General features: G+C 47.6%; 1 protein-coding gene across 1 annotated transcript in view; it reads left to right on the forward strand.

Moving 5' to 3' along the window:
- LOC149276681 (protein hinderin-like) overlaps positions 1–20,517 on the forward strand; it is a 32,470-nt gene extending 11,953 nt beyond the window's left edge. The window contains exons 6-11 of the mRNA XM_089503432.1: positions 6,640–6,761; positions 11,318–11,883; positions 12,397–12,489; positions 13,729–13,820; positions 15,099–15,195; positions 20,289–20,517. Coding sequence (XP_089359558.1) covers positions 6,640–6,761; positions 11,318–11,883; positions 12,397–12,489; positions 13,729–13,820; positions 15,099–15,195; positions 20,289–20,517 — 1,199 coding nt within the window. The remainder of the gene's footprint in view (positions 1–6,639; positions 6,762–11,317; positions 11,884–12,396; positions 12,490–13,728; positions 13,821–15,098; positions 15,196–20,288) is intronic.
- Positions 20,518–23,976: the final 3,459 nt, after the last annotated feature.

The following is a 23,976-nucleotide window of genomic DNA, read 5'->3' on the forward strand; positions in this document are numbered from 1 at the left end:
CATAAAGCCTTTTTCCCGGGGTTTGAAGCCACAAACCCCCCAAGGGTTTAGGAATAGAAAACATTTGCCTTTGTTTTAAAGATTGCCACCCGGCACGCTGTGTAAATAATCGGTGGTTACGGTATCCTACTTTTAGGGTTAGGTATACAGTGTTTGAATGCCTGTCTGCAGGTAATGTTGTGGTAGACAAGTGGAACAGCCTCCCAGCAGAGGGATAGACATACGGCTCCTGAATCTAAAACAAGACCAACGACTGATTAAGGTTTGAGTCTTTACAGCAGGAGAAAAGGGCGACTAGATGGGGGCCGAAGGGGGCCGATCTGCTTCTATAAGTTAAGAAGGATTTTTACGCTGTTACGGGGTGATAATGGAAGGAATTTTGGACCAACAGGTCCTGTGAAGCATTCAGCCTCATTGACTAGATTTTTTTTTTTGTTTGTTTGGTTTTTATTCTTTAACCCTGTTAACTGTATATGAAAGAAGGAAGAAGGGGTTTGGTATCATGATATCTTGTATCAATACTCGAGTCTTCTAGTAAATACGGGTTCTGCGGTTATATAAGGAGCACCTGCGCGGCTGGAAACAATCTCTAGCACTAGAGGCTCATGCGCCGTCCGCTAAAACAATGCGGGGAGGGAACAGGAAGCGGCTTCCAACTTCCTGCTTGGGCTCACGCGGGGAGGGAACAGGAAGCTACTTCCAGCTTCCTGCTTGGGCTGACGCGGGGAGGGAACAGGAAGCGACTTCCAACTTCCTGCTTGGGCTGACGCAGGGAGAGAACAGGAAGCGACTTCCAACTGATGGCCAGTCCCTCCCTGTCTATAGCTGTCCGGTGGGTTATTTCCCATCAGTTTTAACTTTGCCATCCACCACTTCTGCTGAGAGGCTGTTCCTCTCATCTACCACCCTCTCAGTAAACTACACCTCTAGTGTTAGATTCCGTTCATTGTGAGGTGGCAGTACAGCCGTGTCGTTGCCCCAGAAAATCAATATAAAAAAATATTTTACAATCTAAACTAAGTGCATAAAAAATAATATAAATCCTAAAAGCCAAACAAATAGCTGGCACCGAAGCGCTGTCCGGCAGGGAAGGGGTTACTGATGACATCATTATATCTGTGAAGAATAAATGTCATCGTTGAGCAGCGGGTTTTTTTTTGGGCTCTCGCTGCAGGTACGATCCGCAGACGGTGGAACGTTTTCTTTGTGCTTTGGGGAAAGCGGACGCTTCGAGGGGAGGGCTCTCTTAGCCCTGGGGAGGAAAAAAATACACGTGGAAAAACGCACATAGGGGCAGTCAAGGACAATGGGGGGGGGGGGATAAAGCACGCGGAGACATGGGGCTACCAATTACCCAGCAGGAGAGCCACGCCGGCTGATGAGCGCAGGCGAGAACCGTATTGATCAATGAGACGGCACTTAAAGTAGTTGACTTCATTCAGCCCACCTCCCCCTGTGCAGCAGAAAGACCCCCCCTCCCCCATTATTTCGAGCTGCGAAGATTTAGTTGAATGACTTTGGGTCTGAATAACGGATGGGGGGGGCTCTGCCGTACGCTGTCCGTCCGTCTCTCCAGCTGTAACGACTCAAACCTTAATCAGTCGCTGGTCTCGTCTTAGATTCAGGAGCCGTATGCCTATCCCACGCATGTTTAATACCCTCACTGTATTACCCTCTACCACCTCTGCTGGGAGGCTGTTCCAATTCTCTACCACCCCCTCTGTAAAATGTTTGAACTTGTTTACAGGGTCGTTCCAGACCCTACCGTCGTAAATATACTTGAGAAATTATATATTTTTTTTTGTAAAACACCAAAAGTGTCTTTGATTCACCCGCTGTTGCCTCCTGCATTGGACACCGGTTGATTTGCATACAGAGTCACAAGGTGATGTCACACAGTGATGAAGCTAACCCCCCCCCCCCCCCCCCCTTGGTCGATGTGCAATGATCTTTATACTATGTTTGTGCCTTTACAGTCTAAAGCCCCCGAAGCCCCTCCGGTTAATGCAGATTAAAATTCTTTAGCTGCGCTGCGTAAAAAAGCTGCAGCTTCAGAGGAAGGAAACCGATCTCGTCAAAATCATGGCGGGGGAGGGGGAACCCCGTGAGACCCCAAGCACGCGGCTGTAACCAAACCGAAGCACTTACCTGAGGTAGAAGCTGCAGCCCTCATTCTCCTCTGTAATTGAACCATTCTCTCCACTGATTGGCTGCTTAAACCAGCCAGTCAGTGGAAGGAAAGCGTTCCCATAGAAATCAATGGCAGCGCTTTTCATGCATGTGCAGCGGGGTGGCAGATGTGTCCCCTACCCCCCCCCCCCAAAGGGGGCAAATAACACGAGCTCCTCCGGCTAGTACCCTTTTAAATCACCCAAGGTTTTAACCCTTTGTGCTCTGGGACCCCCTAGCATGCATAGGGTTAAGCTGGAGGAGCCGCTAATGAAGGTGCGATTGCCCCGCCTGTCGGTTTGGGGCTTTACTGTCTGCAGCAGCGGCCGGCGGAGCAAATCTTTTATATGCCGGGGAGTCGCGCCGCTCCGCGTGCCGGATCCGACTTCATGAAACGATCCGTCTGGGGGAGCCGCTCGCCGCGCTGCCGGCCCACAACTCCGGCAACCGCGCTGGCTCTCTAAACGCAGACCGGACCCGTTTTAGATCGCGTCAGGGTGGCTTCACGCTTACAGCACACAAGGCCGCGCGCAGATCGTTTCTGGTGATACGGAAACGGGAAAGACCGAGTGCAACGCGCTGTCTTCCCGAATTCACTGCTGGGGCTGGGTATCTTCTCCTGCGGGAAAGGGCAGTCCGGCCCTGTGTAATGTATAGTCTAATGTTACATGCCCTTCCTATAAGATACCCCCCCCCAGCGCTGTATGCGGTACTGTAATGTAACCCCTTAAACACCACACTAAGCTGATGCTTTATGGCAATGAATTCCGTTCCGCCATATAGACTTTCATTAGTCCATCTGGTGATTAAGACTGAGTCATTCTATTGTTCCCCACAGGCAGTATGATAAGGAGTCGGGGTGTTTGTTTAGTAGATCGGGGCCCAGATAACAGAGCGAGAATCATACAAATGATATGCAGCTGCCTGAAAACTTTATATTATGGGGGCAAAAACTACGACTGGGGTAATGAGGACAGCGCGATGTTTGTGAAAACGTGTTTTTATTGATGCCGGTGATCGGGGGCTGTTACTGACTCTTCCCGCAGGGGATCTGTGGACTATGAGATGTCCCCCCTGCCCCCCGGGGGGCTTTTCCTTTGTATGTCATGTGTACCGGTATTTGCCCCCTGCTGTGCGCAGCTGGTGGATTATTTCCTGTTGCACTCGCCGCAGCTCTCGGCTTCGACCAACCCACTGTCCACCCCCCCCCCCCCCCCGCTCACTCCTTTTTACAGTGAACTTTCGTGGGCGACTGACACTCGGCAGCCGGTGACCCCCTCCCCCCAAGTACTACAGCTCTCGGGTAGAATTATATAAAGCTGGCACAGCAGATAAGGCTGAGATGGAATGGAAGGAAGTTCTACTTTACTGAGAGGGTGGTAGATGAGTGGAACAGTCTCCCAGCAAAAGTGGTAGAGGGTAATACAGTGAGGGCGCGGCCGGGTACTTTCATGCAATGACTTTGTTGATGCAATAAAGTTAGTCTTGTTTTTCCCGACGTGAGAGACTTCCGTCCGTCTTAAACCTCTGATTGGCATCTTTTTCACATGACAATGATAGGGCTTTTTTTTTTTTTGTTAGTTTCCATGGCAACAACCTATACATGCCAAAGTATTCCCCCAAAAAAATTAAAAACGAGGCAGAGCTTTAGATGATGAATTATTTCCGGGAAGTGTTTAGTTCGGTGGAGCGGATGGAAAAGAGCGTTTAATGGGAGGGGATACAAAAAGGTACTTGGGGAGAAGCTGCAGCTTCCCTGTGCGCTAATGTTCTGTAAAACGGATTGGCTAATCAGTGGCTCCCGTTGAAATCCAGGGGGTCTGAATGGACCCCCCCACCCCACCTGAGAGTGAGCACTGGAGCTGACCACAGGTAAATGGGGGGGGGGGGGCATAATAAAGGGGCAAATAAGGATATCTACAGCTCCCCCTATGGACTTGTTGGGGGGCATTGACTCTCTTGTGTGTCTTGCAGGGACCCCCGTGCCGTTTCCTACCCCCGAATGTGTTTTTTCACACAATGACATGATTTTTGCAGCGCCGGGGGCCAGTCCTCACCATCGTGTGGCTTCGTACATTCAGAGACAGCCCCCCCCCCCCCCCGGAACGCCATCCGCCAGCGGCCCCTCCCCGGCTGTGATTATCTCTTTAAATAATGGGGGCAATCGTCAGCCTGTGAAAATACGATGACATCACCGAAATAATTTACCAGTTAATTACTTTGTGATGAATCTTTCAGTGGGGTGCCTTGAAATACACGGACCCCGCGGCTGCCGGGGGGGGGGGGCGTAGCCGGCGGTGCGGCAGTAGGTGTCACAAACCGCGTCCGCCGGGTTGCTTTCTCGCCACTTTTTGGCATTGAGGACAGCGCTGTTGACCGGGTTCCAGTCCGTTATCCTCGGGATGGCAGACATTCTTAACCCCTTAATGACAAAGCCCAAAATGCATTGTTTTCAATGGGTTTAGGGACCGCCCATTGTCCTTAAGGGGTTAATCCTCGTTTCTTTGATTAATGTTTCGTAGCGAGGTTAAAGGTGCTGTTCCACCTATAGAAATTTAACACTTTTGTTGCTGAATTCCCAAACACCTCCCGGAACAAATGTAGAGATTTATTCATTACTTTTGCCGGGAATCCTTAATTGTCAGGTGACGCAAAAGCCTTTATTTTTTTTTTTTTTTTAATAAATATTATTATTGCTATTATTAGGCTTAACCCTTAAGAGGAAGTGGCGGATCTGCTATCTGGTACGTTAACTCTTGACACATCTACCATTTTCCGTCGGAGGTTTAAATCGCATAAAAAAAAAAAACTGAAGCTTTTACAAAGCTTTTGCCGTTTTGCCGTATTTCTATATTATTTCTGGGAAGGGTTTGGATACTCGGCACTCCCGCTTGCTGTCCCAGAACCCTTGCGGAAGGAAAGACGCTCCTTCCTTCCCCATGACAACTGAAGAAGAGCCTTCACTGGCTCCTGCCGGTGTCTAAGTGACTTGCCTTGGCACATTGAAAAATATTCTAAAGCTAATTTTTTTTCCACTTAAAAGTGTATTTTTTTTTTTTTTTCTAAAATGTTATTTTCTTCAGTGCTCGTATTTTGCAGGTTCGAGGTCCGACCACCAGGGGGCGCGTTTGATTCACGTTTTCTCCCAGCGCGGCGCCGGCCAATCCCCTCTCCCCTCGCGCATGTGGCAGAATATTATCTTTTTATAGTTAGTTATGGGCGGTTGGAGGGAGCGGCGGCTGAATTATGCTGTATGTACCCCAGATTATTTGGAACCGGGCACAATCTCTTGTCCCTGTAACCGGAATTGTTCTCTCTGCTTTAACCCCTTAACAACCAAGCCCGTACATGCCTGTCCCTAACGGGTTTAAGGACCACCCGTTGTCCTTAAGGGGTTAAGGTGATATTTTTTTCCCGGTAGGATGCATATAACCCAGAATGTAAATTAAAATGAAACGCGTGTGGCGAGCTAACCGCCTGTCCCAGCGGGCCGGCCCCCTGTATAATGTATAGATAAATCAGTGAGCCGGCCCCCTGTATAATTTATAGATAAATCAGCGAGCCGGACCCCTGTATAATAGATAAATCAGCGAGATGCCCTGTATAATGTATAGATAAATCAGTGACCGGCCCCTGTATAATGTATAGATAAATCAGCGAGATGCCCTGTATAATGTATAGATAAATCAGTGACCGGCCCCCTGTATAATGTATAGATAAATCAGTGACCGGTCCCCCTGTATAATGTATAGATAAATCAGTGATCGGCCCCCTGTATAATGTATAGATAAATCAGTGACCCGCCCCCTGTATAATGTATAGATAAATCAGTGATCGCCCCCCCTGTATAATGTATAGATAAATCAGTGACCGGTCCCCCTGTATAATGTATAGATAAATCAGTGACCGGCCCCTGTATAATGTATAGATAAATCAGTGACCGGCCCCTGTATAATGTATAGATAAATCAGTGATCGGCCCCTGTATAATGTATAGATAAATCAGTGACCGGCCCCTGTATAATGTATAGATAAATCAGTGACCGGCCCCTGTATAATGTATAGATAAATCAGTGATCGGCCCCTGTATAATGTATAGATAAATCAGTGACCGGCCCCTGTATAATGTATAGATAAATCAGTGACCGGCCCCTGTATAATGTATAGATAAATCAGTGACCGGCCCCTGTATAATGTATAGATAAATCAGTGACCGGCCCCTGTATAATGTATAGATAAATCAGTGACCGGCCCCTGTATAATGTATAGATAAATCAGTGACCGCCCCCCCTGTATCATGTATAGTTAAATCAGCGAGTTGCCCTGTCCGTCTCCGTGTCTGTGGATCGGTTGCTGTCCCGTTTTTTTTTGGTATACTTTGTGTTCCAAAGTCAATGCAGTTTTTTTTAATAGCCTTTTTTCCTCCCCTCTTTCGCCAAACGCTGTTATTGTCCTTAACGCCGCGTTCCACCGCTGCAGCAGCAGTACCAGGAGTGCCAGGAGATGCTGGACCTGTACCAGAAGTATCTGTCCGAGCAGCAGGAGAAGCTGACCGCGTCCGAGCTCCGCGCCGGGGGCCGCGACTCGCAGCAGGTACGGCGATATCGGTCTGTGCCGCGTTACCGGCTCACGCACCCGAGGGTCTCCTCTCCGGGGCTCGTCGGCCACCTTCCTAGTTTTACACCATCTTAAGTGGAGTGGAGCAGCCTCCCAGCAGAAGTGGTAGAGGGTAATACAGTGAGGGGATTAAACATGCATGGGATAGACACACGGCTCCTGAATCTAAGACGAGACCAACGACTGATTAAGGTTTGAGTCGTTACAGCAGGAGAAACGATCTGCCGGCAGATTCTGTTAACCTTTTAACTCCCACCCAAGAAAAGGTAGAGGGGTCTTATTGTGCGATGCTCGGTGGTCTAGCAGGAGGGTCCGGTGGGATCCATGGCTGGGTCACAGAGCGCTGCACGAGAAGGGGCTTCCCATCCCAAGTTTGTCACTGTGGGGGGGGGGGGCCCCATGATTAGTCCCCGCGAGCCTTGGTGCCTCCCCCCCCCCCACCACCACTACTCATTTGCCCTGGCGGGTGAAACGGGTTGTGTTTAGCGCTTTATATACTTCTCGCTCCAGCCGTGTAATAACGTGATGGCATCCCCTGGCACCGTGGAGCTGTGGGTGGTGGGGGAGAGCGGCGTTATAGAAGAGGAGGGGGAAGAGGAGAGAGACGGGGGGGCTGTGGGATATATTACAGTCGCTATGTGGGTTTATCTCCAATTATACAGAATAACAAATATATGCAAAAAAAAAAAAGCTGTCAAATTTCCAAATCTCTATTAGCAAAAAGAGAAAAAAACAACAAAAATGTCATTGGACGGAATCCGCAGGATCTCCTCGCACCGTTTCAGTAATGCCCACCGTCTCTCCCTCCCGATTTTAAATACGAAGCAAAGGAACCTGCAGCCGCCCTGCTTTAGTCCTCCGATACCTTTCTGCGTCCTCCTCTTATTTATTCCGCCCCAATTCCTTGTTTTTTTTGGTTTTAATGAGGCGCTCTAGTCCGGGAGCCTTCTGTGTCCTCGCTTTAGAAAGTTGAGTAAAGATCTCGGGTAAGAGCCGCCGCCGCGCTAAATACAGCCTCGGAACATCTCCACAGTGCCGAGCGGGGGCCGCCAGCCGTTATCAGGCCTGTATAAATACCACCTCACGGGGAGACCACCGAGACCTCCTGTTCCCCGATTTAATTTTCTCTCATCATTTTAAGAATGGCTTTCTAAACATTTCAATCGACTTTTCCGACTTTTTTTTCATTATTATTATTTTTTTTAATCACGGTCCAATTAACCGTAATTAAAGATATCGCCTTCAATGAATGAATCCACGATAACGATGTATGGGGCAGCCTTTATATAAATATAGGAGTGTGTGTGTGTGTGTGTGTGTGTGTGTATATATAGATATATATATATAATGGATATAGAGAGAGAGATAGAGGGAAAAAAAAAAAGATACATTAATATGGAATTGAGTTAAATTCCCCCAAAATCCTGAATTCCTTTTGCTTTCCTCTTAATGTCGGAAGAACGCTCCGCTGTAACAGAGAGCATTTTTGGCCCCCTCCAGCGAGAGCGCGTCGGAGCCAAACCTCGTCATCCTTATTCCCCAAATTCTCTCTGTTTGCTTCAAGTTTATCCATTTGTTTTTTTGTTTTTAAAGCTGACAAAACGTATATAAAATATTGGAAATCTGTCAATCCTTTTTTTTTTTTAATTTTTTTTTTTTTTTTATTTTTTTTACATTTACTTTACGTTTTTTCTTGTGTTTTTTTTTATTTTTTATTTTATGTATTGGTTTCAGCGATGTGACCTCATATCAACACACAGGCCGACACTTATCTAATGCAGAAAGGGTTATTTAATAAAATAAAAAAAGATTCTGAATCAGAAGTTTGAATCGGGGGCTTCTCACTGCTCCTGCTGATGGGACCATTCCATTGGTTGCTATGGTGATAAGAGTACTTTGCACCAGATATATAGTTTAAAAAAAAAAAATGTTTTTAAATTAACGTAGAATGTTCCTTTTGTTGCAATAATATAAACCTCCTTCGCTGCCCAGTAGTGGAGGGCATTTAGTGGTTTTGCTGCCCCCGGGAGGGAGCATCTAGCAGCTCCACACAATGTTTCTAACAGGAGGGTGTGGGGTGAGGTAACCCCTCGTGGCCAATAATCGCTGTATTCCCGTGTGTTTGATTTGTGTTTTTTCCGGTTTCCGCCCCAAACGGTTAATATTTCTCCGGACCCCGTTTGGAGCCGTCCTTAACCTTTCCGAGCGATAATTAATTGCCCCGTTGTCGTTTCGTCCGGACCGCCGTCCTCTGTGATTGCATTTTTCCTGCCTGAAGTCGGATGAAAAGGTCTGCTGGGTTTTATTCGGAGCCGACAGACGCTTGTAATCCTTCCCTGCCGGGCCGCTGCCCGATCTGCACGCAAAACACTTTCTCCGGCGCTCGCTTTTCCCTTACATCCCATGGCGGCCCCGTATGCAAATATAACGTCAATTAGCATACAGCAGCTAGCGGAATATTCCTTCCCCGAGAGCGATGGAGTCATTTCACCGTAGGAGTCCTGTGAGCGGCCTGCTGGTCTAAAACTAGAGGGTCAGAGGCTTAGATTTAAGGAAACTTTACAAAGAGGGTGGTGGATGAGTGTAACAGCCTCCCAGCTGAAGTGGTAGAGGGTAATACAGTGAGGGTATTAAACATTCATGGGATAGACACACGGCTCCTGAATCTAAGACGAGACCAACGACTGTTTAAGGTTTGAGTCTTTACAGCAGGAGCAACGGGCAGACTAGACGGGGGGCCGAATGGGGCCGATCTGCCGGCATATTCTACGTTTCTGTTAAGATAGACATGTCCAGAGCTTCTGGGGTTATAATGTGACAGCAGGCTAATCGCGGACCGCTGATGATGTCATCGCGGACCGCTGATGATGTCATCGCGGAACAAAACATACCAGTTTCTTCAATAGAAATCACTAATGCTCTGGGGGGGGGCAACTTAGCCTGACAAGGATGTGTAAGATAAAGGAATTTGGGTAAAATAAAGGTGTAAAGGATTACACGGTAAGAAAAAAAAATAATATATATTTTTATTTACATTGTGTTTTTGTTTTTTTTTTTGTTTTTTTTATAAATCATTACATTTTCGTCCGCTTGCCGATTACCTGTTTCCAGGAAGCTCTGGAAGGAAAGTGAAATAGTCTTTTTTTTGTTTTGTTTTGTTGACAAACAGAAGCCGGGAAAGTAGTGAAACTGCCCCGTTTCTCCGAAGGGACTCGGAGCCGCCCAGCATGCGCAGCTCTCCTCCCGCCGTCGCCTCTCGTAACCTTAATTATTTGTATTTTTTTGGAGTACGGAGCTCCCCGCGGAACAGCGGAGATCTTATTAACATCGCTGGTGTTTTTTGGTTTTTTTTGTTGGCTGTCTTTTCCATCGTCGGCCTCCAAGCCTGGAACGGAGCGAGCGAAGCCCCCCCCGGGGGGGGCTGTTGCTGCTATCTTGTTTACCGCACTGATATCTATATGTTAAACGGCAGGAGAGTTCAGGTTATTGAATCATTTAAAATTCCGCCTCTAATTGGTGTCATACGGCCCGGAAAAGGCCACGGATGACGCCGAGAGCTGGCATCGTGCAGCGCATGAATAATTCATTCATTCGCCGCCGCGTCTCGTTAGAAGTTTGCGAGTAATAAAGGATAATGCGGCACCTGTAAGTGTTAGGTGATCTGCCTTAAGACGTAATGCCGCCGGGGGGCTCGCTGGATCCGCAGCGTTTTGTTGGCGCCGCTCCCGCTGCAGCTGTTCCAGCGATCATCCTGATTCACGAACTCATTCCCGAACTTGAGTTTTATTTTTACATTCAGCAGCCTCCCCCCCCCCCGGGGAGGAGTAACCGCGTCTTCTGCGCCTGCCCGGAGCAGGGGCCGTATTCCGGGGCAGATTTCTACTCTTTGGGTTTCTTTTCCACTAGAAACCCGGTGTAAGGAGCTTTTTGCCCCAAATACACCCGGATGTGGGGTAGTTGCGTTGGATAGATATGATTTGGTGGCTATTTTAGTTATTTTTAGTGGCCGGAGCCATCGTGTAGATTTTTTTTGGGGGGGGTTGGGTATGGAGTTTGAAGCAGTCACTCGGTGGCAGGAAAGCTCCGGGAATCTTGGAGGTCTGTTTTTCAGCCACCTCTTTTGGGGCTCCTATCTCCGGTGGTCTCGCGTTTGGGAGGGGGGCCTGTAAGACCCGGTCCTCCCGCAGACCCCTCTGGAGGTCGCGTATTCCTTTGCTGAATGCGGCCCCTGAAGGTGAATATTTTTGGGGCTCCGGGACGCCGCTCCGACTTCTCTTGAAATTGTAGGTCTTACTCCTTCTTCCCTTTTTTGGGGGGGGGGGACATTCAGCGTTACTGGGAATGATATCAAAGTGTTAAATTCATCTTCGGGACCCAAAATCCTTCAATATAAACTCTTATGACATTTCTCACCATTAAAAAAAAATATATATATTTCTATATTTGGATTTTTTTATTTTTATTATAGCGTAATGGCTCAAACTTTGGGTAATTTGTAATTATAACTATTTATTTATTTATTTCTTTTACAGAGTTTCCGGAAACCCACGTCTGGCGAACTCAACGGCTCCTACCTCAACCGCTCGCGCCAGAAGCCCGGCAGCGATTCGGAAAGCTCGTGTTCGCTGGTGGCCAAACTCCGCTGCGGGACCCCCGCCGCCCCCTCCAAGACCCCCTTCCGCTGCGATCCTGCTGAATGCTGCTTGGAAAACCCCTTGGAGAGGAGATGCAGCTCTGTGGTCCTCCCCGAGAGGTCCTTTGCCCAAAACTTCCACCCTTGCTCCAGCCATGCATTGGAGCCAACCACGCGCTGCTGCCTGCGATGTACGACCCACGACGGTCCCGCCAACTTGGCGTTCGGGGGGCCGACGGATTCCTGTGCCTTTGTCGGACCCTCGCCTGCTCCTGACTCACAAAGCGGCGGCGTGGTGGCCGCGAGTGGGAAACGCCTGACGGAGGAGAGGCGACACGAACTCCTGCTGCAGAAGATGGAGCTGGAGGTCCGGAAGGAGCAGCTGCAGCAGATGCTGGCCCAGCAAGAGCTGAAACTTCTGGAGAAGCAGCGGCAGCTGCAGCGCTCCAGGCTGGAGTATAACTGGTGAGACGGTCGCTTACGTCATCATTCATCGCCATTGTATTTATTATTCTATTATTATTTATCTTTTTTTTTTATTATTTATGCTGAAACCTGAGAGAGAGAGCCTCGGGAACTGTAAGAAAAATAACTATATATCTTGCATGGTAGGTAACGGATAATTAAAGGGACCGTTGTGCCCCCCGGCGAGTGTCCTGCCCCGCTAATTGCCAACGTTAGGGCTCCCTGTATCTTCTGGAGGCATCCTGAGCCGGCGCAGTCCCTAAAAACCCCCCGCACGTTCGAAAGGACGGCGCCGTCACCTCGTGTCATTGTGACTGAGCACCTAGTATCACGCGTGTTTAACCCTTTCTGTGATGCTTCACATGGCATCTCTCATGCCATCAGTCACTTTAAGGGTTAAGCACGGGATCAGTGCTTTGTCACGGAGTGTGTATGTTTAGAATGTAGCGGGTTCCGTGTTGGTGTCTGGATCACGGCCAATAGGCTGACAGCGTTGTGCGTTTCCACCCTTAGGACTCCGCCTCCTTCAGAAACTCCGCTGCTGAGGACCAATGACATCCCCCGAGCATCGGCGGAGAAGGCCGCGCTAACCAATGGTGTTCACAGGTGGGTGAATACTCTGTCTCGCAGGCTCGTTCCTTTCCGCCGGCGGCAGCCTCCATGCTCGCGCTCCCTCGCCTGCAGCGCTTACCGCTCGAACTACAGACTATATTGCAATTATTAGTTTTTGTAATTGTATATAATTACCCCAAAAATGAGCTTTTAATTATAAACATATCATTTGTCTAAAATGTGAATTTCCCAGTCGCGCTTCGGCGCACTCGGCATTTTAAACGCTTAAAGCAATTTTAATACGTGGATTGGAGTAATGACCGGGCTCGCTGGCCGAGTGATTGACGCGGGGGAGAAAGCTGCAGCTCAAACTACCCCCGAAGTGCGACCGGTAATCAAAACAAGCGTTACCCCCGAGCCCCTATAATACCACGGGATTACGTGCTTTCCGCCTGTGAATGGACTTCGTTGCTCTGTGGTTGTATGGAGTATACGGTTTGTCCTCGTTAGTTTTCTGTTTGTGCTTTTGGAGTTTACCTGGAGGGTAGTAGGTAATTTGAAATAATTAGAACAAATTAAAGGTATTTAACTTTCCATCCCTGAAGAAAATTTCTAATCGCACCAAATCCGGCCTTAAATTATTCAACAAGACAAGGAGATTTTTTTGTTGTTGTTGTTGTTGTGTATTTTCATTTATATATTTTTTTTATTAAATTTTTTAATATTTTTTATTTTCAATAAAACCCCAAGTTCCATCAAGCGTTAACCGTTCCTGGCCCTTATACCCCGGCTGCCCCAACTTTAATTTTTTTTTTTTTTTTAATCCTTTTGTTTAGTTAGAAATCTCTTTTTTCCCCTCTAATTTTACCCGCTGTCTCTGGGTTGTCTGTAAAGCAGGACGGGTCTCTCTCTTGTGCTGGAATATTATATGTGTGTGTGTGTGTGTGTGTGTGTGTGTATATATGTGTATATATATATATATAATGGTCTCTACCTCTCCCCATTTTTTATTTTTATTTTTTTACATTTTTTTTAAATTTTATTTGATTTATTAACAATAAAATAAAAATATTAGTGGTTCCGGTAGAACTCTTCTGCTCTGTTCCTTGACCCCTCTAGTGTTTGATGCTGTCCTGTGAGGTAGCCAGTAGGCTGCCATATTTTGTTGCTGTAAAAATAACCCCCCCCCATTTTATATATATTTTTTAATTTAAATTATTTATATATATATATTTTTTAATATTTTAGCCCCGTGAAGCCCCCTTCAGAGAGGGTCTCCACTCCGTCGTCCAGTGGGATCAGTAAAAAGCTGCGCAGGTCTGGCGGAGGAAGCACCGGAAAGAGAGCCCCGTCGTTCAGCGGCAGCGAGCGAGATGCCGGCGGAGGTGAGTTAACTGACTTCTCGCGATCCTGGTTTAATGTATACGTAATATACCCCCCCCCCCGCGCTGTATACGGTAATATACCTCCCCCCGGCACTGTATACTCAGTGAGTGATAGAAGAAGTACTCAGTGAGTGACACTAACCCTCTGCGAGCATTTCCCGACACGGAAGATGCAGCTTCCCAGCTGCCCCCCCTCCGCCATGTATTTGTATCGTCTCTGTTGCCCCCTTTCTGAACCCTTTAACCCGTTCCTACGAAGTATCATTTCTCCCTCACACCAAACGACCTGATTCTTACACGTGACCTTGGCGTGTCATTGGCGTGTGCGATATTTATAACCCAGTCTCTGATTTTTATTCTCGCAAACGATAGCAGAGATGTGAAAGCGCTGAAGGCGGCCGTCGGCTGCATGGAGCGTCTCGGCGTCCAAATAATGTCAGGCGGAACCCGAGCGCCGGCCGAGGATAATCCCATCACAAAGGCCGCCGGCGCGTCCAACAAAATCAATTTCTCATTTCAAACAGAATCATTTTCGGCTAACAGGGGTCCGGCCCCCATTACTACTTCTGTATATCGCCCGCTTCTAATCTCCTTTCTCCATCACGCCGGCCGCCATTATCTGCGCCGATCGATGCGCTGCCAGAACGCGCCATTCCTTTTATTTTTATTTAGACGCCTCGGGGTTAATTTTACATTTATATTAAATTTATATTTTTTTTTATATTTCTTTAAAAATATAAAATGTATAGTAATATATTTTTTTTAACCATTTTGCTAATTCTAACGATAACTGCCATGTTATAAGTCCCGGCGCTCCAGCCATCGTATGCACCTTAATGAATATGACAGCTGTGTGGCCCCCAAATGCGTCGGCCCCCAAACCCAAAGTTAAATGGGTCGAACAAATCTAGCCACGCTTGAGATGAGAGTGTGAGGGTCACTCGCAGTGCTTTTATGACGGTCCCTTTATCGACCTCCCTGTCTGCAAACAGGTGAGTGAATAGAACGGGTCTCTAAGTTTTCGAATGCCCCTCGGTCTGGGGGTAACTCCGTATTAGCGATGGGTTTAGGACGTTTTAAGTCTATTCCTTGACATTTAGAGAATGTCCTTTCAGATCCGACCCGCAGGCCGCGCCGGAAGCGCCTTCAGATTTAGTAAATTGATGCCCGGCTTGTGGTCTGCGGGAGCGATCCGGCCCTTCCTTGGCCCCTGGAATGTTCCGGGTTTTTGTACGCGGCGGGTGCTGGTCGCTTCGCTCACCCATACTTCTCGTTCAGTTTCTAGGAGGGACGCGGCCACATCTCCTACGGTCTCGGTCGAGCCGACTCCGCGGATACGCCCCGGCAACTCGCCCGGTCACCACGACGTCTGCCGGTAAGAGAACCGCTCCGTTTTACCCTCAGTGCAAAAAAGCTTTACAGAGTCTGATCTAGAAACCCTTTGGGTCCCTTCTTCAGACAAAAGCCGAGCTTCTGGAGGACCTCCAAGGTCCAGCGTCATAGAAGCTGTTACCGGCGACAGTCTGTGGCAGATTCAGCATTATCCAATCAGTGTCCTGTTCTAATGTTCTCTCTGCCTACTCCAATCACCTTAACAGTAGAGGAGAGAAAAATGATTGGGGAGGAATAATCCCACAGATCCCAAAAACAGGAAGTTAAGATGGCTGCTCCTACGGTATACACAAAGAGGGGGTTTCTGATGCATTATATATATATATCTATCTCTGTAAACTCCATTACACGGCTTTATTTAGCGCTCGGTAGGATTTGGGACAGGAAGGATGGTTGTTATTCGCACGCTTTCTTCCTCTTACGCGTGTCGGATTTTTTTATATATATATTTATTTATTTTTTACGTCCTTTGTCAATTATTTTATTCCTGAATCGGACAAAGTGACAAAAAACAGAATTAATCTGAAGTACCCGCGGCCGTCAACAACCAGATTTCTGGCTGAGGATGAATGTCGCCTCCCGGCCCCCGCGGGGTCAAAAAAACAGCGATTCTGTAATTTACATTCAACTGTCCCACCTTCCCAAATTGTTACCCGTTCTACACGCTAAATAAATCCATTTTACTGAGTTTAGGCTTATTTATAGATTAAATAAATGTCTGTGTGTGTGTATATATGTATATGTGTGTGTGTGTGTATATATATATATATGTGTATATATATATATAGATAGATAGATTAGACCCTCCCTTTATGTGTATACAATGGGAGCAGCAATCTCCACTTCCTGTTCTCGGGATCGGCAGGATCGTTGTGTCCCCCGTATTAAGTTGCTGATTGGTTCAGGCGGCGTTTGTAAGGGGGGGGGGCTCAGGCGATGGATGTCCTCGGTCCGCACGCTTTGTCTCAAATCCCCGCTTTCCTGTGACTGATATATATATATTTATCTATATAGAATAGGGCTGCAACTAACGATTATTTTAATAATCGATTAGTTGGCCGATTATTTTTTCGATTAATCGGATAAAAAAAAACAATATGCAAATTTTTTTTTATTTAAAATAATTTAATGAACTGGATGTTAAAAAACAACTTAATTTACATTAACATTCTTATTTTGTTATGATGTAATAAAAAAACAATATTTTCAAAGTACAAAAACCCAAACACAATATTTATGAAACAAAATAACCCCAAACATTCTGAAAAGAGGTGGACTATTACTGTTCAAGAAACTTTGCCCCAGCCCTGGTACTTTGCACCCAGCCCTGGCACTTTGCACCCAGCCCTGGCACTTTGCACCCAGCCCTGGCACTTTGCACCCAGCCCTGGCACTTTGCACCCAGCCCTTTGCACTGTGCCCCTGCACCCAGTCTCCTGCCCTGCCCCCACACTCACACCCTGCCCTGCACCCCCACCCCCACTCTGCCCTGCACCCAGTCTCCTACCCTGCCCCCACACTCACACCCTGCCCTGCATCCCCACCCCCACTCTGCCCTGCATCCCCTGGAACCCCACCCCCACCCCCGCGAATCGCTCTGTGCGAATGGAGCCACTCGCACAGAGCGATTCGCACAGACATGAAGAATACTTACCTCCGGAACGCGTCACATCCGTCACGCAACTAAAAGAAGGCGGAGACTGCAGAGCGTGTAGCGAAAGCGGGGAACGCTCGCGAAGGTAAGTAAAAGGAGCCGAGTGCTCCAACAACGAATCGATCACTCGATTAATCGATAACGGAAATCGTCGACAACGATTTCCATTATCGATTTTATCGATTCGTTGTTTCAGCCCTAATATAGAATATAACTACATGAAAAGCTGTGATCGCGCAGGCGCCATACTGTTCCTTTATTGCTGCTAAGACCCCCCTTTTTTTTTTTTTGGTGGCCATTGGCTCCTCTACCTGTCTGTCCGGGGTCTGTGCCTTTGCTCCACCTCCAGCATTTCGAGGAGACCCCCCGTTTATTTACACGGTTTAGTTTATAAAGCCCTTTTCCGTTTACGTTACTGGGGGGTTTTAGGGCGGCTCCCTGCATATGCCGGCCACCGCGTGCGCAGCGCTGAGTATGCGTGCTTTGTGCTGAGTATGTGTGCTTTGTGCTGAGTATGCGTGCTTTGTGCTGAGTGGCTGAATCCATCCAATGACATTTTTGAACGGGTGGCTCCTTTCCACAGGCTGCGGCGGTTGATCAGGGATCGCTTTTTTAAAGATTTTTTATTTGAGGGGCTCGCTGGAAAACCCAAAGAAGCGTTTCACCCTCTGTCTGTGTCCGTCACGCGGCCAAATGATCCTAGAGGTTTCCGGTAACCCCCTGCGATCAAACAGACCGTTAAAATAGACAAATCTAGTACATTATCCCCAAAATACCTTAAATAAAAAAAAACTCATTCATTTCATAAACTTTTTTCTCCGGCATGAAGCTTGGTTTTGCGTAATGTTGGGACGTGAAGGGTTAAGGGTGACAGAGTTTGACGTTTTCGGCTCTCGTGCCTTGAAGGAGGAATGTCAGAAGAAACCTGTTTTTTTCCCCCCAATTTCGTGTGTCGTCCCCCCCCCCCCCCGTATCTCGTCCGGCTGGCGGTAAATTAATCTCCCGCTTACTCCGCGAGCAGCTCGTTAATTGCTCTCCCCGCTCGCTGTCGATACGACGCGGAGACTTTCGGGGCGGGGAGGTCGGAAGTCGGAAATGTTAAGATTTGCATTTTTATTTGTTGATTTATTTAAAGGACAGCCTCTCGCGGCAATCCATCACGCCGGTGACACCCCGCGCATGAATAATGTATCGCCGGCCGCCGGTGACACCCCGCGCATGAATAATGTATCGCCGGCCGCCGGTGACACCCCGCGCATGAATAATGTATCGCCGGCCGCCGGTGACACCCCGCACATGAATAATGTATCGCCGGCCGCCGGTGACACCCCGCGCATGAATAATGTATCGCCGGCCGCCGGTGACACCCCGCGCATGAATAATGTATCGCCGGCCGCCGGTGACACCCCGCGCATGAATAATGTATCGACGGTTACCGTGTGTAATAAGCTCCGGGACGGAGGCAGAATCTGAACGACCCGCAAATGTTATTTATCGACTCATAAAGTTTGTGTTTGATAATACCGACCGCGGGACATTTAATATCACTTACGCGGCTTTTATTTGGGGCACTTTTGCAAAATAACCAGTGTGACGGAAGCTTCCATCACTGGGACCACTGGAGAGGCCTGACTGGGGGTGACACAGAAGCCTTTACAGACTTCCTGAGTTTGTAAAGGCTTCTGTGTCACCCCCAGCAGAATCCCCTCAATCTGCCCTTCCAAGAGAAGTGGTAGAGGGTAATACAGTGAGGGTATTAAACATGCATTGGATAGACATACGGCTCCTGAATCTAAGACGAGACCGACAACTGATTAAGGTTTGAGACGTGCCGGCGGGATTCTGTGTTCTCTCTCTCTCACTCTCACTCTCACTCTCACTCTCTCCCTCTCCCCAAACAGTCTCTTGTGGGGTGACGTGCGAGTCTCTCACCCCGGGGACTGAGATAACCCTGTGTAATGTGTAGTTAAATCCAATGTATTTATATATAGCCCTGTATAAAATGTAGTCGCTAATTTACTATACATGATACAGGGCCGGATTAGCATTACATGATACAGGGCCAGGGGCGTACCTAGAGTATTTGGCACCTGGGGCGGATCCTGTATGTGACACACACACACACACACTTTAAAACTACATAGCTTCTACCATTATATACCGGTGCAGACACTGAAGGTGGTAACAGCATAACACTTACTGTTATCATTATATACTGAGGCAGACATTGACGGTGGTACAGCGTAATCCCTATCACTATACATTGAGCCAGACATTGACAATAGTGCAGCATAACTCCTATCACTATATACTAAGCCAAACATTGATGTGGTGTAGGCCTACCACTTCATTAGTAGTAGGGATGCACCGAAACAAATTCTGGACTGAAACCGAAAATGCAGCATTTACCTGGCCGAAACCGAATATGACCCCCCCCCCCACACCATAAAAAAAAAAATCTAACACTTTTATTTAAAGTAAGTAACATACGAAAATAGGACAAAACAATTAAATAACAATATTAATAAATATATATATATTATATATATGATTGTTAACAGCAATCGCATTCCTATCATGCCCAGGCATACGCAGAATCCAGGATGTACTCGCAGACTTGGCATGATAGGAGTATGATTGCCCTATCTACCCCTTCTCACTCCCTTTTGTCCTACCTACCCCGCCTCACTCCCTTCTCCCTATCTACCCCCTCCTAACGATCTACCCTCTCCCCCTTTGAAGTTCACTTACCTTTCAGGAGTCCTGCGGTGGGGGTGCAAGGCCTCTGTCTCCCAACTCTGCCACTGTATGGAACAGTATAAAGTGATGGGAGTTATGATGTACTAGAGCATAATTATATAATGAAAAATACATTGGAAATGGTACAGCATAACACCCATCACTCTCACACACTTACCAATCCACACACACCAATCCACACACACACACACCAATCCACTCTCACTCACTGAATGCTTTCCTACCTTTCCTCTTTTCTCCTTACAGCTTCTTTTCCTCCTCTTCTTCAGTTCTTCTGTCTTCTTCCGGTTCAGTGGGCGCGGCTTCAGTGTTGTGCGCCGGGATCTGACAACAAATCCCGGCGCACAGCAGCTGTTGCCGCGCAGATCGCAAGGGAGCGGTATCGGAGGTTGAACCCGGCTTAAAATCACTCAAGGGAGCCGGAGGTCTGTTAAAGACCTCCGATACCGCTCCCTTGCGAGCCTGCTCCTCCATCGGCGGACATTACTGTCCGTCTCTGGAGGGGTGCCGGGTGCCGGCAAGTTGGCACCCCCTGATGAGCGGCACCCGGTGCGGACCGCCCCCCCCCCCGCCCCCCGCTAGGAACGCTACTGTACAGGGCCAGCCTTTGTCTCCATAGCGCTACACAGTCACACGATACTTATCCTTTTTTCGCCCCCCAGGTACGAGACGTCACTCATTGAGATGCTCGAAGCCGTGAGCCCCATCTCCATGCGCAGTCAGAAGCCCGCGTGCGGGGACCTCCGCGACTTCAGCTTCCTGAGCCCGGTGCCCAGGAGCCGTTACAAGCCCCCCAGTCACCCCACGGTGCTAGCGGCCAGGGCCCAGCAGCAGCACGCCGAGGATCCAGAGGAAAGCCGCTTACTGGAGGACATTTTCTTCATTTGCTGATAACGTTTGCACGGGTGCCACCTCTCCAGGGCGGCGGATCGCCGAGTGAAGGGCCCCTAATACACGCCTCCCCGCCGATATGCACCACCGAACGGTTTTCTGTCGTCTTTGCTTCCGGTTTTGAATTCACTAAACTCATCTAATTTATTGGACCAAAAGCCGCCGGATTCTCGCTCATCGCGGCAGCGTCCAGCTCTACGCATCCCCCCCGCCCCCCGCGGATCCTGGATCAAGATTAAAAAATACCACTTGTGGCCCCGCTGGGCGATGCTCTGTCCGGACAACTCTTTTGGTTTTGTTGAAGGAAAGAGAGGCTGTTGTTCACTATAGAGGGGCTGACTTCCTTATCCATTGTGAAGGGCTGACCCTGGGGAGCTTCTAATGTAGGAAGAGCTGACCCGTCCCTGGATAATGTATAGTTAAAGCAGGAAACCTGCTCCATCAGTCACCAGTGCCCAATCCATACACAGTTTACGGACCCCAGCTGCGGCGCCCTCTTCTCTGGCTTCTTCGGGTATGACATCATAACGCTGCACTTTATAACAACGACCGGCGCCGGGCAGCAGGAAATGAGACGGACTGTGCCGGCTCCGCCCTCCACGCCGATAATGGGAGAATAGTTTTGGGGGGGGGGTTTTGCATTTTATTTTTTAACATTTCAGAGTTTCATTTTTAAAATAATTTTTTTTGTTTTTAATATCTGTGCAAAAAATACATAAAATGTAAATCTTATTGAATTTATTTTTCTTACTTACTTTCTTACTAATTTTTTTTTTTACTTCTCGAGAAAACTTCAAGTCGTTTCTGATCGGTGACGTAACGAATAACAACAATTCGCGTGTAATTATTATTCAAATATACAGTTACATTCACTGTCCAATTCCTCACATTCTATTTATATAGCGCCGGCATATTCCGTAGCGCCGTTACATTACATTTATTTATATAGCGCCGGCATATTCCGTAGCGCTGTTACATTACATTTATTTATATAGCGCCGGCAGATTCCGTAGCGATGTTACATTACATTTATTTATATAGCGCCGGCATATTCCGTAGCGCCGTTACATTACATTTATTTATATAGCGCCGGCATATTCCGTAGCGCTGTTACATTACATTTATTTATATAGCGCCGGCAGATTCCGTAGCGATGTTACATTACATTTATTTATATAGCGCCGGCAGATTCCGTAGCGATGTTACATTACATTTATTTATATAGCGCCGGCAGATTCCGTAGCGCCGTTACATTACATTTATTTATATGGCGCCGGCAGATTCAGTAGCGATGTTTGTGCAAACCTGTGTTAAAGGAGGGGTCCTTAATATATTACACTGTGAAAAAAATAGGTTTCCTTCGGAACGTTCCAGTGTTCTGAAAACCCAGAGGCCATTTAAAGGGGTAAAAAACTTGTGGCTTTTTAACATTGGGCCATTTTAAGAAATGTATAGAGTAACAGCCACATCCTAATTTGTACTATCAGGCAAAAATACTTTTATCATATACAATAAACCTGCTTATTCCCACTGTACGCAGGAGCCGCCATCTTGCTGCCCTATCAAAGGGTTAAATCGCCCTGAGATATCTGTAATAATAGCTTTACGGAGGGACCTGCGCGGCTGGAAACAATCTCTAGCGCTAGAGGCTCATGCGCCGTCAGCTTAAACAACGTGGGGAGGGAACAGGAAGCGGCTTACAACTTCCTGCTTGGGCTGACAGGAGAGAACAGGAAGCGGCTTACAACTTCCTGCTTGGGCTGACAGGAGAGAACAGGAAACGGCTTACAACTTCCTGCTCGGGCTGACTTAAGGGGACCCACCAGCCCTCATATGCACTTTAATTTTGTGCAAATGCAGACTCCCCCCATATATATCTGCCCCCCCCCGCTATTTCCCGTGCACGTAAGGGGGGTTTCTAGCGCACATTTATTCCGTGATGTAATCTGTAAATGCCGCTGCTTAGGTTTTTAGGGTCGCCTAAAATAACCTCTGTGATTTAACTATACATTATACAGGGTTATCTCTGATTTAACTATACATCATACAGGGCCGGCTCTGTCTTGTAGGAGAAGCTCACTGGGGTCGGCCCCGGCAGTAAAGATGTTTGTCTCCCCCGTAAACTCTGTTTATCGCGCACAGCCCTGACCCTGTATTTTTTGTGCGCTCCATTATCCCCGTATTAGTCTTATTTGTCATCCACCAACTGCTCCCCCCCTCCGTCGTCTTCTTCCTCCCGCAGCTGCTCTTCACATTATCTACCGAAGCCAATTACAAGATTTTAATCTTATTCCTCCCCGCTTTGTCTTCCGAAGCCTCGCTCCTGTAAAACCATTTCGCTGGAAATAAAGGGAGCACAGGTGTGATTTTTGCGGGCGCGGAGCGATAACACAAGTCATTCCGTTAGTCCCGCTCCCGAGGCTTTATGCGCTCTGACAATTGATTGGGAAGCCTTTAGAGAGTCTGAAAAGATTCCGCCCCCCGCGTCTGTCCGCCTGGCGCGTCGCCCACCGCCCGCCGCCGACATCCAGCCTTTCCTCGTCATTATTATTTTTACGTTTTTCCTCTTTTGTTGTAATTAATCTATAATTATTTAGATTTTTTTTTATACAAAGACACTTCAGAAGCTGCCTCTGATCTAACGCCCCGTGCCATGTATATTTCAGAATCATTGGCTGAAAGTTCTGATCAGTAATGAGTCCCACATACTGTACCTGATAGACTTATTATTATATATCGCCATCATACTCCGCGGCGCTGTACAACGGGTAAACAGGACGTAGCAAGTAGGAAATAACATTATGTTAACATATATCACAGCCGCGCATGAATAAGCAGAACTCGGGGGATTAAATGCTTCCCAGGCAAACCCCTGAGTTATTGAATAAATCCCACGGGGGGAGTTTTCTTTCCGCTTCTATACAGTATAAAGGGCTAACCCTGTATATAATAATTAGTTGAATCAGCAAGATGCCTTGTATAATGTATAGTTAAATCAGTGACCCGCCCCTGTATAATGTATAGATCAGGGAGCCACCCCCTGTATAATGTATAGATCAGTGACTGGCCCCTGTATAATGTATAGATCAGGGAGCCACCCCCTGTATAATGTATAGATCAGTGACTGGCCCCTGTATAATGTATAGATCAGTGAGCCAGCCCTGTATAATGTATAGTTAAATCAGTGAGCCAGCCCTGTATAATGTATAGATCAGGGAGTCGCCCCTGTATAATCTATAGATAAATCAGTGACCGGCCCCCTGTATAATGTATAGATCAGTGAGCCAGCCCTGTATAATGTATAGATCAGAGAGCCGCCCCCTGTATAATGTATAGATCAGTGAGCCACCCCCTGTATAATGTATAGATCAGTTACTGGCCCCTGTATAATGTATAGATCAGTGAGCCGGCCCTGTATAATGCATAGTATATAATATTATATTAATACAGAGAGGATTA

This window comes from Sceloporus occidentalis, unplaced genomic scaffold (genome assembly GCF_023333645.1).
Source record: "Sceloporus occidentalis isolate IW3139 unplaced genomic scaffold, rSceOcc1.0.p SCAF_232, whole genome shotgun sequence".
NCBI classification, from domain to species: Eukaryota; Metazoa; Chordata; class Lepidosauria; order Squamata; family Phrynosomatidae; genus Sceloporus; species Sceloporus occidentalis.